Source organism: Vidua macroura, chromosome 15, assembly GCF_024509145.1.
Source record: "Vidua macroura isolate BioBank_ID:100142 chromosome 15, ASM2450914v1, whole genome shotgun sequence".
NCBI classification, from domain to species: domain Eukaryota; kingdom Metazoa; phylum Chordata; class Aves; order Passeriformes; family Viduidae; genus Vidua; species Vidua macroura.
The window spans coordinates 11,936,190-11,953,012 of NC_071585.1; the positions used below are offsets into that span (position 1 = coordinate 11,936,190).

The 16,823-nt window shown below is 43.0% G+C and overlaps 1 protein-coding gene and 1 long non-coding RNA gene across 6 annotated transcripts; one reads left to right on the forward strand and one right to left on the reverse strand.

Annotated features, from left to right (window-relative positions):
• The first annotated feature begins 796 nt into the window (after nucleotides 1-796).
• RUFY1 (RUN and FYVE domain containing 1) lies at nucleotides 797-15,976 on the forward strand. Of its 4 annotated transcripts, none has more exons than XM_053990730.1 (18): nucleotides 797-1,096; nucleotides 5,780-5,953; nucleotides 6,274-6,391; nucleotides 7,039-7,140; nucleotides 7,457-7,580; nucleotides 7,991-8,049; nucleotides 8,780-8,845; nucleotides 9,462-9,531; nucleotides 9,980-10,081; nucleotides 10,522-10,638; nucleotides 10,963-11,130; nucleotides 11,852-11,949; nucleotides 12,377-12,496; nucleotides 13,286-13,415; nucleotides 13,836-13,930; nucleotides 14,371-14,419; nucleotides 14,593-14,670; nucleotides 15,247-15,841. In XM_053990730.1, the coding sequence occupies exons 1-18, from the start codon at nucleotides 829-831 to the stop codon at nucleotides 15,388-15,390; spliced, it is 2,082 nt and encodes a 693-aa protein (XP_053846705.1). In that variant the 5' UTR covers nucleotides 797-828; the 3' UTR covers nucleotides 15,391-15,841. The 4 variants fall into 4 exon arrangements, with proteins under 4 accessions (XP_053846705.1, XP_053846706.1, XP_053846708.1 ...); XM_053990731.1 differs by having other exon boundaries at nucleotides 799-1,096; nucleotides 15,749-15,976; XM_053990733.1 differs by lacking the exon at nucleotides 797-1,096 and adding an exon at nucleotides 4,930-5,017.
• Nucleotides 1,161-4,822, reverse strand: LOC128814671 (uncharacterized). Of its 2 annotated transcripts, none has more exons than XR_008439456.1 (3): nucleotides 4,737-4,822; nucleotides 2,165-2,307; nucleotides 1,161-1,473 (listed from the first exon to the last, which is right to left on the reverse strand). It is a non-coding gene; the product is annotated as an uncharacterized LOC128814671 (long non-coding RNA). The 2 variants fall into 2 exon arrangements; XR_008439457.1 differs by lacking the exon at nucleotides 1,161-1,473 and adding an exon at nucleotides 1,960-2,094.
• Nucleotides 15,977-16,823: the final 847 nt, after the last annotated feature.

Consider the following 16,823-nt stretch of genomic DNA (forward strand, 5'->3'; position numbering starts at 1 on the left):
TTGACCTTCAACTCTCCTATTCTAACCTCCTTCTCCTATTTCTTTCTTAAAAAAAAAAAAAAAAAAAAAAATCACCCAAAAGACTTCCCTCTATGTAGCATAAAAAGCTCCTACACAGCATCTACTACCTTGTGACTAGACAAGTGACATATCTCAAGCACACGCAGCTGCTGCATGGAAAAACAGTTAACAAGCCATACATCAGTAGGCTACGTCAATATTTGAGGCACACAGCAAGATCAAATTTTCATAGTGGGGTAATTTCAGTTCCCCTTCATGATATATTTTTCTACCAAACCCAGCCCATGCACACTAATGAAGTGGCTTTGCTGTGTAGTTGTGTTTCCATGTCAGTGACTTTTCACAGCAGTGCACCTGTCATACCAATCCTCCACTTTAATTCACAACGACGTGATTCACAAGGCAGAGTAATAGAGACCTCGTTAAGCTGTCACAATTTTACTGTGTAAATCTGAGATGTCAAAACACATTAATTTTTTTATTGAAAATTATGTCTGGGGACACAGACAGCAGTAAAAACCTGTACTTTTTGTTCCTTTCCTAAGTTGTTCAAAGGTAAACTCTTCATCTTCCACTGTGAACACCAAGCGAAGTGTTCTGTCCTGACCAGGCCTGCCTTACAGCCCTGCCTCTGTGTGCAGGTGTTTGACGCTGCCTCCGGGATCTGGCCTGGTTCCCGGGACCTGCCCTGGCCCCCGGTTCCTTCCCGGCCCCCGGTCCTGCCCCAGCCCCCGGAGCCCTCCCGGTTCCTGCCCCTCACCCGGGGCGGGGGCGGCTCCCGAGCCGCGGTCATGTGACCCGGCCAAGATGGCTGCCGGGGAGCGCGGCGCCGCGCCCGCCGCGGGAAAGGAGGAAGACTTTGAGATTATTGACAAAAAACAGCTCCCTGACGCGGCCGAGCTGAGGAACGAGGAGAAGGCGAAACCGGAGGAAGCGCGGTGGTCTGCTCCGATCTTGTCTCTGGCCAGGAAAGCCTCGGAAAACTTGGCGCTGAGCTATGGCAGCGCCCTGAAGTCCGCATCCCTGGTGGGATTGGTGTCCAAGCCCGGCAGCAGTGACAGCCCGGCAAAGACAAGTACGGCTCCGCTTCTTTAGTAAACTCGCTTTTGTGGTGCGCAAATGAGTTCGCTCCCGTAAGTGCTGCTGGGTCGTGTCAGTGGTGCATGGGTGTTACTTTGAATTTCTTTTTTTAAGATGCTGCAGTTTTGTATTGAAGTAAAATTAAACAAGTGACACAGATGTAGGATTTAAGAAATGCATTATAACCAGAAGAAGCCTAAACTCTTATATTTGGAGAAATTGACTTTTGTTTTATTTGCTGCCTTTTCTCCTTAAAGCTCCAGCAGCCTGACTGCACTGAGGGATCTCTCAAAATTCCACATCCTCCCTCGAGTGCTGCTGGTTCCGGGAAGGAATCTCTGTACTCTCCATGTCAGAGACTAGACCAGCAAACTGAGATACAGATTTGTTATAAGTTACTTTTTAACTACACTAAAAATGCCTTCGGTTTAACCACAGACTGCTTTGTTCAACATTGGCATTTGTGGATCTAGCAGATTTGTGGAACAGGTCTCTTAGAACTGAATTTAAATGGCTTTAGTTGAATCATATGGAAAATAAATCTCAGCAATATTTATAATGTGGGGGTAAAAAACCCAAACCTATTCAAATGCAGCAGAAATTGGGCCTGGAGCCTTGTATTCCAGTCTCAGACTGGTGCTTAATTGTTCTGGAGCACTGGAGCTCAGTTTTGCTCTGTTTGGTGCTGACCTTTTTGTTTTTAATGGTACTGAGTATTCAAAGGGAAATTCCATGCCGTTGAGTTGTGACGGCATAGGGCAATGTTACTGCTGATGGACTTCTTCATTTTTTTGTGAAAATTCCTCAATGTTGCATAGTCAGAGTTGAAGATTAATTGTCCTGAAAAAACAGACTCTTTTCTTTTCCTGCATCTCAGAGTCTCACACCAAACTTCTCGCAGGTTTGTTTCCCGAGTGCCCATCTTGCGCACCTGGGATCTAACCTGACAAAGTGCAGAGTATCCCAGTTTCTTTGTTTGCTTTTGGAATAATGCTGTGGATAGATGTAATTGAAAACAACACACAGCATTTGGCAAGGAGCAGGGAATAAAATATTCTCTTACCTGAAATGAAGCTCACACATTTCATGGAACTTTTACCATAACCTTTCAGTTTCTTCCATGTAAAGTAAGGGAACACACCACGACCTTCCCACATTGTTCAAAGGATTTGGATGATATTTTGTTGATAAGTTTTATGGAAAATTCTGTATGAAAAATCAGTTAATAACTTGTATATGAAATGTGAACAGGCACTAAGGCACCTGTTCTACCTGTTCAGTATTACTTACCTTTGACTAAGCACTTAATTATAATTTAAAGCAGGTATGTTTAAGGAATAAGCCAAGGCCTGCAAGACCACTTGTGGAAAACTTGGAGCTTGTTGCCTGCTGTAATCTTTTTCCAGAGATTTTATAACCTCTATCTGCTACTTCAGATCTGTTGATCACATGTTCTAAACATATAAACCCCATCCTAAAACCAGTGTCTTCTACTGAGGAAATTGTGTCCTGCCTTGCAGAGAGGCCAGAAGCTTCAAATCTAAAGAAAATGAATCAAGAAAGACTTGCAGTCCCAAAGACCAAGGGATGGAGAACTGTGAGCTTTCCTTTGTGCTTCAGTGTTTTCTGACTTCAAAGTGTGTCAAATAATTACAGTAAACAAGGCATGTGGCTTCAAAAAGATGTTGAAACAAATCTCTTGAGTTGAATAAGATACAAAACTGTGTGACTGCATTCTTAAAGATTGCAGCATCACATCTCTGATCTTTTGCACTGGGGTAACCTGATTCCTAATCTTTAAAGCTTGGCTTTGGTAGTGTGTCTAATACCTGTTTATTTTGCATGTACCAACCTGCACAGTTTTGCAAAAGATGTACTTGACTGTGTAAATTTGCAACAGTCTAAAAATATTGTTCAAGTAATTTAACTTAATGCAAACTGATATTAAGACACTTCTTAGTTTAAAAGTGTTTTCATAAAGAGCATTTTGTTCATGTTATTTTATTTTTTTAAGTCTTGTGGGTACTATGTGTAAGGTGAGCAAGGTGTAGAGGCAAAGTATTCCTGGTAAGTAAAAATTCAAATTCAAAAAGCCATCAAAGTGGTTAGCATTGCTTTGGAACGCCCCCAAAAAACTCACTGGATTTTGTTTGTGCAGCTTTTTTTTTCTGTTCCTAATGTGTAACCTGACAATATTGAGATAAAAATTCTAAATATTATGGTGCTTTTAATCCTCAGCCTCATGTCAACACATTATGTACAGTTTTGAAGCATCCATTGGCTATAGGCAATATACAGTATACTCCTTCTATATATGTGTATATCTAGAATATAATGTATATTGATTATATACTATATATACTATTGTATAGTGTATATATATAGTATATATGCAATGAACTATAGAGTAGCATGCAGAGATGACAGCATTTTTTTGTGTACTGTGCTTATTAAGGTCAGTTAGATTAGAATGACTCTGTTTTCCCTCTTCTGATACAAGGAGGAGTTTTGCTCATTTTTAACCCTAAATTAACATTGTGTGCACAGAAAGGAAAACACTGGAGAGACTTTTGCACGATCTTGAAAACATTGTTGACCATCTTAAGTGTGACTGACACAGGGCTGGAGCTTCTGCCACTGCTTTTTCTGGAGAGTGGAGCCGTGTGTGACCCACAGGTGATAGCAAGACTGTCCTACTGAAACAGCAGTGGCTTAAAACCTGATTTTGGTGGCCACTGGGCTGTGGTTGGCAGCTCCTGTCAGAGCCTGTAGGTGCCTTAAGAAGCAAGGGAGGTGGTCCTGGTCCCACTCCCCCTGTTGTCCCAAAACAGGTTATTTCACTTGGTCTGCAAGAGACCAATCCATGCACAGAGTGGAGGGATTTGGTTTATTTACAGTTTTGCACAGAAAGGGGGCTGGGTGGCAAGTCCACAAAGCCAGCACGACTACCAAAACTTTTCACTATTTTAGGCATTAGGCATTAATGTTCATTGGATACAAATTCCCTGGTTCTCTTATTAATTACCATTCTATCTTCTATTGGTCAATGAGATCCATGCTCAGTCAGTCTGTCCTTTTGGGTCAGTGAGTTTCTTGGGTCAGTGGTCACAATCTGCCCCTGCCAGAATTACCTTCTACCCAGTCAGAGCTGATTGAGCACAGTTGCTGCGTTGGTTTTATGAGTTTCTCCCTTATATTGGGGGTTCTGCCAAATGTCATAAAATCATAGAATATGCTGGATTGGAAGGGACCGACTAGGATCATTGTCCAGCTCCTAGCCCTTTACAGGACCATCCCCAAGAGTCACACCATGTGTCTGAAAGTGTTGTACAAATGCTCCTTGAGCTCTGTCAGGCTTAGTGCTGTAACCACTGCCATGAGGAGCCCATTCCAGCGCCCAACCACCCTCTGGGTGAGGAACCTTTTCCTGATCTCAGCCTAAACCTCCCCTGACTCAGCTTCAGGCCGTCCCTGCGGCGCATAAATTCTGAATCCTTTGCGTCCACTATCAGTGCTACATCCTTTTATTAACCTCCCCTAGGCCTGAGGTCACTGAAGCATGTCCAGCCCTAAACCTTAACAAGGTAATTCTACCGACCAGAGATTCGCCTTTGTAACACCTGGGCGTCACTTACAGCTTGCTCGTTAGCTGATGTTTCACGGGTTAAATCGCCCTTATTGTTGCTTAGGCTTGAAATTGTACAAAGGTCGAGAAACATCCTTTCTTAAGTAAATCTGTACATCATTCCACATTTTGCAACACGCCCCGGCCGGGCCGAGCCCGCCCCGCGCCCCTCACACGGCTCTAAGATGGCGGCGGGCCCGCCCCCGGCCCCGCCGCGCGCGCTGTAGCCGTGGTAACGCGGGGGCCGCGGTCCCTCAGCCCCGGCGCCCCCGGCCCGGCCCCGCCGCTCAGGTACGGACCCCGCGGGCCGGGGCTGGGGCCATGTCCCCCCCGGGGGCCGGGCGCGGCGCTGAGGGGGGGTTTACCCAGCTCGCCCCCGCCGCAGGATGGAGGCCCAGCGGGGGCACCGCGGCGCGGGGTCATTAAAAGCTGCGCAGCGTCTCCGTGCAGATTCTGCCCAGGTACTCGGCGCTGCGGAGGCCACACCTCAAGTGCTGTGATCAGTTCGGGGCCCCTCAATTCAGAAAGGGCATTGAGGGGCTGCAGCGGGCCCAGAGAAGGGCAGCAGAGCTGGGGAAGGTTCTGGAGCACAGGTCCCATGAGGAGCGACTGAGGGAGTGGGGGGTGTTTAGTCTGGAGAAAAGGAGGCTCAGGGGTGGCCTTATCACTGTCTACAAGTCCCTGACAGGAGGCTGTAGCCAGGGGGAGATCAGGCTCTTCTCCCAGGCAACCAGTGATAAGATACGGGGATATAATCTTACACTGCACCAGGCGAGGTTTAGGTTGGACATTAGAAGTATTTCTTCACAGAAGGTGAAGATTATACATTACATTATACACAGAAAGGTGACTGATAATACATTGAAAGGGGCAGCCCAGGGAGGTGGTGGAGTCACTGTCCCCGGAGCTGTTTAAAGAAAAACTGGATCTGGTACTCAGTGCCCTGGCCTAGTTTGATCATACATTTGACTCGGTGATCTCAGAGGTCTTTTCCAGCCTATTTGATTCTGAGACTGTGAAGCAGCTTTCCTTTCCCCACCCATGTGCCCCCAGGTACACGGTGTCACACCATGGAGGAGCGTGCCAACCTCATGAACATGATGAAGCTCAGCATCAAAATCCTCATCCAGTCAGCCCTGAGCCTGGGCCGGACCCTGGACTCCGACTTCCCACCACTGCAGCAGTTCTTCGTGGTGCTGGAGCACTGCCTCAAGCACGGGCTCAAAGGTGGGCACTGGCTGCCAGGCTGAGGAGAGGCAGCTCAAGGAGTCTCTGTCATGTCCTGCTGTGGCTCCAGCTTGACTTCTGAATGACGTTATTAGTTCTGTTAATATACGATGCTAATCAGTAATACAGATATAACTATGTGGTTACCCTTGTACACCCTGTATTTTGTGCCTCCTAAACTGTCAGAGTATTTTTAATGCCCCCTTTCCATAGACATGTTATAAGCTGGTAAGACAAAGTAACAAATTAACTTTGTCTAAAATTCTGGAGTTGGAAGCCTGTCATTTTTCCTCACAAATCTCTCTGTATGCTCCCTTTAGTGAAGAAGACTTTTATTGGACAGAACAAATCGTTTTTTGGTCCTTTGGAGCTAGTGGAAAAACTTTGTCCTGAAGCATCAGATATAGCAACTAGTGTTAAAAATCTGCCAGAGTTGAAGTAAGTTAATTGTTGGGGATGATGCATTTTGCTCATACTGCTGGGAAAAGGAATCCTTCATGTTGTCTCTTGGCTTTCTTAACAAGCTCTTGTTCTCAAAGAAAAAAATAGGGTGTGTAGGAGGCATTGACTTCTCCAAGAGATGAGATGAGAATATCTCAAAATATTCAGAGTTTCTGACTCAAACAATGCTATCATATTGAAAACAGCATTTGGAAACTTTTATAACCTTGCTAAAAATGACTAAAGTATTCACAGGTATTTTTTTCCCTCTTCTTTCCCCCACTTTCATGATTTTATGTCATTTTGTGCGTGTGCTGATAGTATTTGATTTGAGTGATTGAGGATGATTGAGATAGACTTGATTTTAATACTAGGATGTATTAATGGTTGGATTATGGTGGTAGTTGACAATATGTATGGGTTTTCAAATTAAGAAGACTTTACAATATACTTTCCCTGAAGAAAGGGATATACTTAAATGTTCTTGTGTTCTGGAGACAAAGGTTCATTTCCCCAGAGATTTGTTCTTGTTTTTTATTAAATAATGTCCTTCCCCTCACTTTGTAAACTGAGAATTTTGAATTGCACAAATCTGGTTAATAAAACACCTTGGTTTTACCAAAACATGCATTTTATCATTTTAGGACTGCTGTGGGCAGAGGGAGGGCTTGGCTTTATCTAGCACTCATGCAAAAGAAACTGGCAGATTATCTCAAAGTACTCCTGGACCATAAGCATCTGTTAAGGTAACAGCACAGACGTGTATTCCTGAATATTCCTGAATCATTGACACTTCTGTGGCTCCAGGGAGAGTCATTAATTGACCAGTTTAAGCTTGTTCTTGCAGCCTGCAGAGCAAGTGGTTAATTGTTTTTGCAGTGAATCTACAAAGGAACTTGCAGAGTATTTTCTGAGAGTTCTAAATCTTTTGCCTTATGCGATAAATGAGTGAGAACTCAGCTGAGTTTTGTAAAGGCTGCATTATTGTTTACATGATTTCAGTGATGGAAGTGCCATTATAACTGTTTGATGTGCAGTGATGCCTTATACTGTTTGTTTCAGTGAATTTTATGAACCTGATGCATTGATGATGGAGGAGGAAGGAGCAGTTATTGTGGGTCTGCTGGTTGGACTGAATGTTATTGATGCAAACCTCTGCTTGAAAGGAGAAGACTTGGATTCCCAGGTGAAGATTAAAGCTTAAATAGGATCAGTTGGTATAGGATTCTAGTAGAATTAAGTACATCTATAAATACTTTATTGAGATGGGTCCAGATTTCTTTCCAGCATGGCCTGTGTTGAAGTTTGTTGTGTTTCCCTCAGTGAATTAAAAGAAAGTACATAAGTAGCAGTTTATGGAAGTGCTGTCAAAACTAATAACTGCAAGGAAACTGTTCACACATAATATGGTTACTTTGAGGATTTTATGACAAATGCTAGCTTGTATGCTTGCATCAGCTAGGAAGAATATAGGTATTATTTGTCTCTCTAAATCTCAACTTCAGATTTTTATCACTTACCAAATATACAGTAATGCCTGCTTCTACACATAATTGCACCGTGAAGGTGTGTTAATATCTTAAATATATTTTTCAGGTTGGAGTGATTGATTTTTCCTTGTACCTTAAGGAAACACAGGACAGTGATAGCAAACAGTATGTATGGTGAATTAATAATTCTAAATCATTACCATTTTTATAGAACAAACCTGGCAGACCGTCTGTGGGAGGATGGGAGTCCTGGAGACTTCAAACTATTAATCATCCAAAAAGGAGAACCCAAACCAGATTTTGTTACCTAAATAAAAGTAATATCTTTCAGAGACTGAATTTGTGGTAGTTTTAACAACAATTTGGAGAGTTTGGGTCTTGAGCTGGGACCAAATTAAAAGTACATAAAATATTAGATTGCGGTTTTATTTGGTTTTAGAAGAGGTGATTTGCCAAGTCACCCATTGCCAACTCACTGCTTTGTTTCTAAGCACAGTTTCAGAAACCCTCTCAACTAAGTAGCTGTCTTTAGGGGAGAGATCAGTTATGGAGGAAAAATGTAATTTTAAGTGAAATATTAGATTTGAGACTGCAGTTAGCAGCATAGATCAGGTCTTCTAAGGTCTTCTAAGACCTGTAGCAAATGAAGGGATCTTCATATTTTATGTGCTTCTGTCACTTCAGAGCACTTCACTGTGGAGCTGCTGAGAAGCAGCCAAGCAGCTGCTTCACCTCCCTGGTGCTTCTGATCCAGCTCAGACACAAGTATTTTTATAAGGAAAGGATAAAATATTTTAGCTCTGTTTGCAAGTCTATGCTGAAAGCCCAGTACAGAATAGCACTTTAGAATGAAAGAGTTTCTTCTCAATCAATACATTCTCACTTTTACAACTAGAGATGGAGGGATTACAGCTGTCCTTGACCAGAAGCATTATGTGGAAGAACTGAACCGACATCTAAGGTGGGATTTTCATCTATTCTCCTATACAAACACTTGTCCTATTTAGCTTTTCCAGCATGACTTTGAATGTCTCTGCTGCCAGTCTTGTAGATTTTTGTTTGATGTTGAAATGCCTTTTCTGATTATTTCCCAAAAATCTTAGTTTCATTTTGTAGTCCTACTCTTCTGCGGGTACATGCAATGTGGAAAACAATAGTTTACTTTTAATAGTGTGATAGTTTATTTTTTTTGAGAGTGATTAACAGAACATTTTGGAACTGTTTTTTTCAAGAGAAACTATTGCAACTGCATCTGGAAATTCGTTCCTTGGAGAAAGAGTCTCTACTCTTCCCCCATAGGTTGCTCAGTGGTACAAGCAAGCCTCCCTTACTCTCTTGAGCGGGAGAGGTGTTAGGACTGTGAAAGCTAAGCCAGAACAAGGCTGCCAGCAGAAGGACATGGTCCTCTCAGTGCTTGAGAGGGACAGTTGTTCTTCCTCAGAGTTTTTCCCCAGCTCACCAAAGTACTTCATTGTTAACAAATGCAAGATGGTAAAAATACTCTTGAGGATAGGAGTAAAAGTTGAACATTGACACTTCATTTATTGTCTTTTATGCATCTCTCTTCCTTGCTGCAGTTGCACGGTTGCAGATCTCCAGAACAAAATAGACTGTTTAGAAAAGACCAATTCAAAACTCCAGGAAGAGGTTTGTATCTGGTTTGTTAAATATTTCTCACAGTTCTCTCCTATCAGAGACAAAACTCCCTAAGACTGTACCTTACACCTAAAATATTTGAGTAGATACTGGTGAGCTGTGGGGACTGGACAGACTGGCATGGGTTGGTGTGACTTCTAGTTCATACCACAGATCCAGGGTGGATTTTAACCTTTTACACTATGGTGCATTTCTTTGCTGAGTTAATATTTAAAAATAATTGATGAGGGTGTGAAGCAGAAGTTGGTGAATAAATTGGGCACATTAATTTTGGGTCACAGTGGGTATGGCTGCAGAAGGGTCAGGCAGCTCCTGGGGAGAGCAGAAGGGGAAGTGAGCAGCGCAGCTGCTGCAGAGACTGAGCTACTGACTTCAGAATTGCTCCAGATGCTGCATTGATTGCATAGTGATTAAATATAGATCTGTTCTCTTCACACAGCTTGCAGCAGCTACCGACAGAATTGGATCCCTTCAGGAAGAGCAGCAGCAGCTAAAACAACAGAATGAATTAATTCGTGAACGGAGTGAAAAAAGTGTAGAGGTGGGACACCTATTTAGAGATTATGAGGATCCTTAAAATAAGTGATCTCTTTTGATCAGCTGTGTTGAGTTCTCCCGAGCCCACTGTGCACTGGAATGCTCAGCACAGTTGAGCACGTTGCTATGGAGGTCACTGGGTTTGGCTGTTGTATGCTCAGGCATTAGATTTTACTGTTCTTTACTACACACCCAAAAATACACATGCAGAAGGAAGAACAAATTCAAAGTATTAGAAGTATTAAAGTAAAAAGAGTAAAGTATTAAAGTATTTTTATCATTACTGTATCTTTAAAATTTCAGCTTATTAATGTTTGCCAGGTCATTGATTGTTAAACACTAGGATGTTACTTGAAATAGCACATTGAAATACTGTGTTACACACAAGAATTAAAGAAATAATTTAAATACTTTGTGACCTTATGCAGCTGATGTTTTTTGTAGGTAACAAAAGAGGATACAAAAGTAGAATTGGATACTTACAAGCAGTCTCGCCAGGGCCTTGATGAAATGTACAGTGATGTTTGGAAGCAGTTGAAAGAAGAAAAAAAAATCAGGCTGGTAAGGAAACTTAATTATAGAAAGTGAAGTGAAATTCACAGAATTCAGCCTATGGTAACATTACAAATACAAGATGACAGCTGTGCATCTTTTGCAGCTGTTCAGAATTCATAGAACAATTGCAAGCAAGATGCTGGTCATTGGTCATTAACACTGTCTGTAAGGTACTGGGAATTGGGGCTTTTGGAATGTTGGAAATAAAAGGCCTCTTTTTAAGAAACCACTGATATTGTTATAGCAGAGATGTAGTTTGTGTATGGGGTTGTCTGGGTTTTATCCCTGACCTATGGCTACGTAGCAGTAACTAGGAAATGTCTTTGTAAGGAACTAGAGAAAGAGTTGGAGCTACAAATTGGAATGAAAACAGAAATGGAAATTGCCATGAAACTTCTGGAAAAAGATACTCATGAAAAACAAGACACTTTAGTTGCCCTTCGCCAACAGTTAGAAGAAGTGAAGGCCATTAACTTGCAGATGTTTCACAAATCCCAGGTATGTACAGGGGGCTGGGGATGGTTTTGTGGGGTTTCTCTTGTTTGGGTGGGTTGTGGTTTTACATCATTTTTTTCAGTTGAACAAAACTGTATGATGGTGTAGCAGTGCTCACACAAAATATACAGAGCTTGTTTCCATTAATGAAACAAAAGTTTAACTAGCCTCTCCGTGCATGAAGTAAGAGTTCAGCAAGCCTTCCTCTCCCACACCTGGTGCCAGAAATCCAGAGGGGATTTCTTTCAATTTTTATGGCCTGTATCTTGGTGCCTGTTCAGGCTTTACCCAGGTCCCTGCCTCCTTCCCAGACACTTGCAAGTCAGCGAAACCCCAGTGCTGAGGTGTTCCTTTACTTTTGAAAGCAGTATTTATTTGGGTTGTTTTTTTTTTTTTTTGCTTCCTCATTCCATGCCCACTGAGTGCAGTTGTTACATTCAAATCATCACTGGTATTCTTAGCCTGTCAATTTAATCTGGTTTTATTTCTTCAGGCTTTTTCTGAAGAGAACATTTTTGGCTTGTAGCTGATCTCATAGGCCAAAACATAGTTAAGGTGGTTTGGGTTTTTTCTAAGGTTATAACAAAACAATTGGAGCAATGTCTGCTCTGGAATTATCAGCATTTTGTTTGCACATTCCTGTCAGACCCAAGCACGGCCTTTAGCAAGTTGAACATTCTTTATCTGGTGGCAGACTTTAAACACTGTTCACTATTTTCTACAGAATGCAGAGTGTTCATTACAACAGAAAACAGAAGCAATATCCTCTTTTGAAGGAAAAACAAATGAGATGATGTCCTCTATGAAACAAATGGAAGAGAGGTAATAATTGCAAGATCAGAAAATCAACATTGAAGTCAGTAGGAAGTTTCCAATATAAACATTTACAGGGTAACCTTCCATATGCCCCATAGACATTTGGGCCTGTGTGCCAGCATGAGTTTTTTGCTTTCTCCTCTTCATCCCTCTGCACTTGCTGTTCTCTCTTCCCAGGCACACATGCCCATAACTGACCCACTGGAAAAACCATAGCTCAGGCTGTTGAAAAACATGTTAACTTCACTTTAAGAACAGGTGTGACTTTGCTTTTGGGTTTTTTTCAGAAACTGCTTTCGAAAGTCTGTTTCTCCACTAGCATTTTCAGTTCAAGCTTTTATAGAGATCCCTGTGGTAACTCTAAAACAAGAGGGTGAGAGGGTGCAGGGAAGGAGTGAATCAAAAACAAATGTCTGTGTTCCTTCCCGTGCAGGCTGCAGCAGGCAGAGAAGGCCAGGCAGGCAGCTGAGGAACGGTGCAATAAGATGAAGCAAGAGCTGGCTGGGAGGCTCAACTCATGTCGGCAGCAGATGGCCCAGCTGGACAGCAAATGGTATTTAATCTGAGCAGGTGTTTTCCTTCCCTTTGCCATTTCTTTAAGAAGTGTTTTCTACTCCTTTTATACTCAGGTCTAAGAAGGGGGTGAGTTTGAAATTCTGTTGGCTTCAGCACTGATAGACATATACAGAACCCAGGGAAGCACAACAGTTCTGTACAATATGCAGTTAGCATCAGGATTTTGACATGTTTTTTCCAGAACATCTAATTTAGAACACAGAGTGGCAGCAAAAAAACTGCCCATTCCAACTAGCAATGGAGCTTTCAATTGCTTTTTTAATAAATCAGGAGATAGGTATATTCATGATTGTAGGCTGAGCATACAACTGACTGTCATCCAAAGGGACTGGGATTTTTGAAGGGATTTATGGGTGTTTTCTTAGGGAATGTTAATCCTCTAAAGATTTCTAAAACCGATAGAAAAATCTTCTTTCACTGTTCAGACTGCAGGGTAGAGTGTCCCTTCTAAACATGACAGTTTAAACACTGGTAGTAAAATATTAACTCGTGGGGATTGGTTTCTTTGGGGGTCTCTTGGTTGGTTGGTTTTCTTCTAGCCCTTCATTGCTGTTTGCTTTCTGTGACCTGAAAATGTTAACATATGTTAAATGTTAACAGTGTTAACATTTTAGATGTCTGCTGCCTATTCTTTCCTCTCCCAGAACACCACTCTAGTTTTGCCCTCTTCTGGACAAGATTTCTACTTCTCACACTGTTGCTATCCTTATGTGCTATAGGATATTCTGCTATAGGTTTTTTTTTAGAATGAATTATTTTTAAATAGCTCCACTCTGGAAAAGGAGTTAAAATCCGAAAAGGAACAGAGACAAACTTTGCAAAAAGAACTGCACCAAGAGAAGGATGCAACCACTCTGCTTAAAACAGAATTGCAACAGATGGAAGGACTGAAAAAGGTATGCACAGTTTCAAGCATTCAGAACAACTGAATGTGATTTATTTTTTAAGCATGAACATTCTTGTTAACCTGAAGAGGATTTGCTGCCACATAGGGAGCAGTTTCTGAGGACACAGTTGTGCACCTGTACCTGTCTGTGTGCTCCTGTGTTGGCACAGGACTGCCATTTTCTAGCTATGTTGAAGATGTTCAAAGCCTGAAAATCTTCCTTTTCTTGGTAAATATGGTTAAATGATTCCACTGTTTGTGCAGAACCTGTGGGTAGTTCCACCATGTAATTTTAAAAATCAAGCCTTAGAAACAAGGGAATTTGCAAAGGAGCTGATTCTTGTAAACTGCTTGGGTTGTTTGGGTAGACTAATTGAGGTTATAGGTCAAGCAGTGCACAAGAAACTTGATTTTGTGCTTGATTTCATAGGAGCTGAGAAAACTGCAAGATGAGAAGCAGCAGCTGAAGAAGGTCCGTGAGGAGCAGGAGCAAGCTCTTCAAGAAATGGGACTTCATCTCAGCCAGTAAGTTCTAGAGAACAGAACTCCTGTAAGTGATGTAAGGTGAAGTATCAGACTAATACAGAGAATTTTAAACCTTATTTACTTATAAAAATCAATTGATGTGAGAATTTTAGTAGGCAATTACTATGTATGAGAAACTAAAGAGCCATGAAATTAAAGTGAGGGAGGATCTTGTCAGAGTGAGCTGGCTGAGAGGAAACATTAAAGGAAATGTTTAGTTCTTGTAGTGGAACTGTGCTTTTCCTACATTCTTCTGTTTATACGGAAAAAGAGGCAAACCCTGAGTTGACAAAGTTTCCTGGTGATAGTGAGTGGTTGATTGGTAACAGGGAGCTGACTGAAGAACTGGGGTTTGGGTTCAGTGGCTCGACAGTGGAATGGCAGGGAAAACCAAACACAACTAAATAAAAAGTCATGCAGAGCATAATTTCTTTTTCCAGATCAAAGCTGAAGATGGAAGACATTAAAGAAGTAAATAAAGCACTAAAGGTACTTTTCTCGTGGATATTTTGACTAAGCGTATGAATTTCATTTTTAACACTTTCAAATTTCACCGTGGTTATTCTGCTCTAAAAGGTACTTTTGAAAAGTACCAGCAACGTTGGTAAAACACCTATAAGTTTATTTGTATCTCCAGCATGGTTTTCATACCAATTTTACAGGGTCATACGTGGCTGAAGGATGATGAAGCAACCCACTGCAAGCAATGTAAAAAGGAATTTTCCATCTCAAGAAGGAAGGTAATGTCGTTCAGCTGATTATTTTTAAATAATCCATGGAAAACAGAAGTGGTGCTGTTGCATACCTTGCTAGGGAAGACTGAACCTGTTCTATTCCGAATCTTGCTGGCATGATAAATAATTTGGCATTTACCACCCAAAAAGTAGTACTGCCCCCTGCTTCGGAGCTCTGGTGGAGAGCTGCCGTGGCTGCGTTCAGGCTCCCTTCCCAGCTGAGCAGGCACCGCTCGGTGCCCGGCCGCGGTGTGGGACAGCGGGGAGCCGGCAGCCGCAGGCGGGCCAGTGCAGCTCTGCCTGCACAGCCCTCCCTGCGCAGCCAGGCCCCCGCACGCTCCGGCTCCTGCTCCCGGCTGTCCCCGAGCCGGGGCGGGTGCGGCTCCTGGCCGCGGAGGGAGGGCGGCTGCGCTGGGATCGAGCCCTGTGCTCGGCCCTGCACAGGAGGAAGTGCTGCTGGGAGGGCTGGGCTTGGTGGAAGTGGAGGGACTCGGTGGACTTGGGCACAGTTGCCAAGGCCTGACTTCTCTCTTCCTGATGCAGTTTTTAGGCAGCTGTGCTCATTCTGACTCTTTTTTGTAGCATCACTGCAGAAACTGTGGGGACATCTTCTGCAACACTTGTTCCAGTAACGAACTCGCGCTGCCATCCTACCCAAAACCCGTCCGTGTCTGTGATAATTGTCACACATTGCTGCTCCAGCAGTGCTCCTCTAACTCCTCCTAAGGCTCTTCCACCCTTGACAGAGCCACCATTGGAAAGTAGCCATTATTTTTTTAATTCTAAATTGCAGGTGTCTTCTGTGCAGCAGACTGGACTGGCTGGTCTGATAATTTCCACTCTAAGAGCAGTGTAAATTAATTTGTAGGGATTGTGCAAGCTAATGCTTCTCCAATTGAAATAACTAAGAAGCTTATATCAACTGTAATTTCCCAAAAAGTTCTATTTGAAACTAAGATTCATTTTTCTGATTTTTATAGATATTTGTATTAAAATTTGTATATGGCATTTCTACATTTATTTGATCCCTGTAGAAATTATTGTCTCTCTGTACATGAATTTAATTTCTTTACCTTCACTGTAGGTGCTCCTGTGTGTTCCCCTGGCTTGTGTACAGTTTTGTATTTGCTCTAAGTCAGTCAGAGAGGAAAAGGCCAATTTATGAATTGTCTATAGAAAGCTTTATAAGGAGTGTCAATGAATGTGCCTTCAGTTCACTGCGAAGTCAAAATCTGCACATTATACTTGTTCTGGAAGTTGCTGTGACCACAGTGCAGTAGTTACACAATAAAGACTTTTGCAAAAACTGAAAGCAAGTGAAGTGCTAATTTTTAACACCTGTCAGTCACAGAACCTAGAAGAGAATGTTTTTCCAGCCATGCATATCCCGGGTTTAAGCTAAGGGTAGCAGAATGTGTCTGGGATACTTGACCAACACTGTGGTATTCCCTGGAAGGTGCCAGATGAAGCCACTGCTCTGCAGCTGGAACTGCTTTCACCCTTTTCCAGAAAAAAAAAAAGGGCAGTGGCTCCAGCTCACTGTGTCCACACCCCTGGGACAGAGGGGAGCAGCTGCTGCCCCCAGCCCCAGGAGACTTTGGTCCCTGTTCTGCCGGGCCTGGGCTTGGCTGCACCAGGGATCCCAAAGCAGTTTGTGTTCCTGTGCCAGTGCACGGAGCTGTCACGTCACCAACAGCACGGTGAAGGCAGCCCTGTCCCCAGGCAGCACCCAACAGTACCCGTGTGTGCCCCAGGTTCCAGAGCAGCTCTTTGACCAAGTGAGCTTCTTCCAGAGGTTCCATGTAGAACAGTGCAAACCCAGGCGTGATCCCCACTCTGCCCCAGCTCTGACAGAGGCACAGCAGGGCCACGTGCCCACCGAGCTGGGCTCAGTCAGCATTCCCCTCAGCAAGCAGGTTGTTTTCATGGCAGGCAGCCATGGCTGAAATACCCAGTGCCCAGAATTCCACCCTTACAGCTCCTCTGCTACAGAACAAGAGGGACACTTTCATCACTGTAGAAAAGGACCTCAGGTTCTTAACCCTTCAGGACATATGGTTCACCAAGGGCAAACAAAATACTACGGCCACTGACTGCACGGAAGCAGATCCCATATTATTTCAGGGGAAGTTGCAGTGCTGAAGAAGCTGTAACTATGT

Bases quoted from the DNA above. Each gene is read 5' to 3' on its own strand.
- RUFY1 (XM_053990730.1), top strand. From the start codon at position 829: ATGGCTGCCGGGGAGCGCGGCGCCGCGCCCGCCGCGGGAAAGGAGGAA. The intron at 8,846-9,461 runs GTGGGATTTTCA...TCCTTGCTGCAG, and splicing joins GAACTGAACCGACATCTAAG to TTGCACGGTTGCAGATCTCC. The intron at 12,497-13,285 runs GTATTTAATCTG...ATTTTTAAATAG, and splicing joins GCCCAGCTGGACAGCAAATG to CTCCACTCTGGAAAAGGAGT.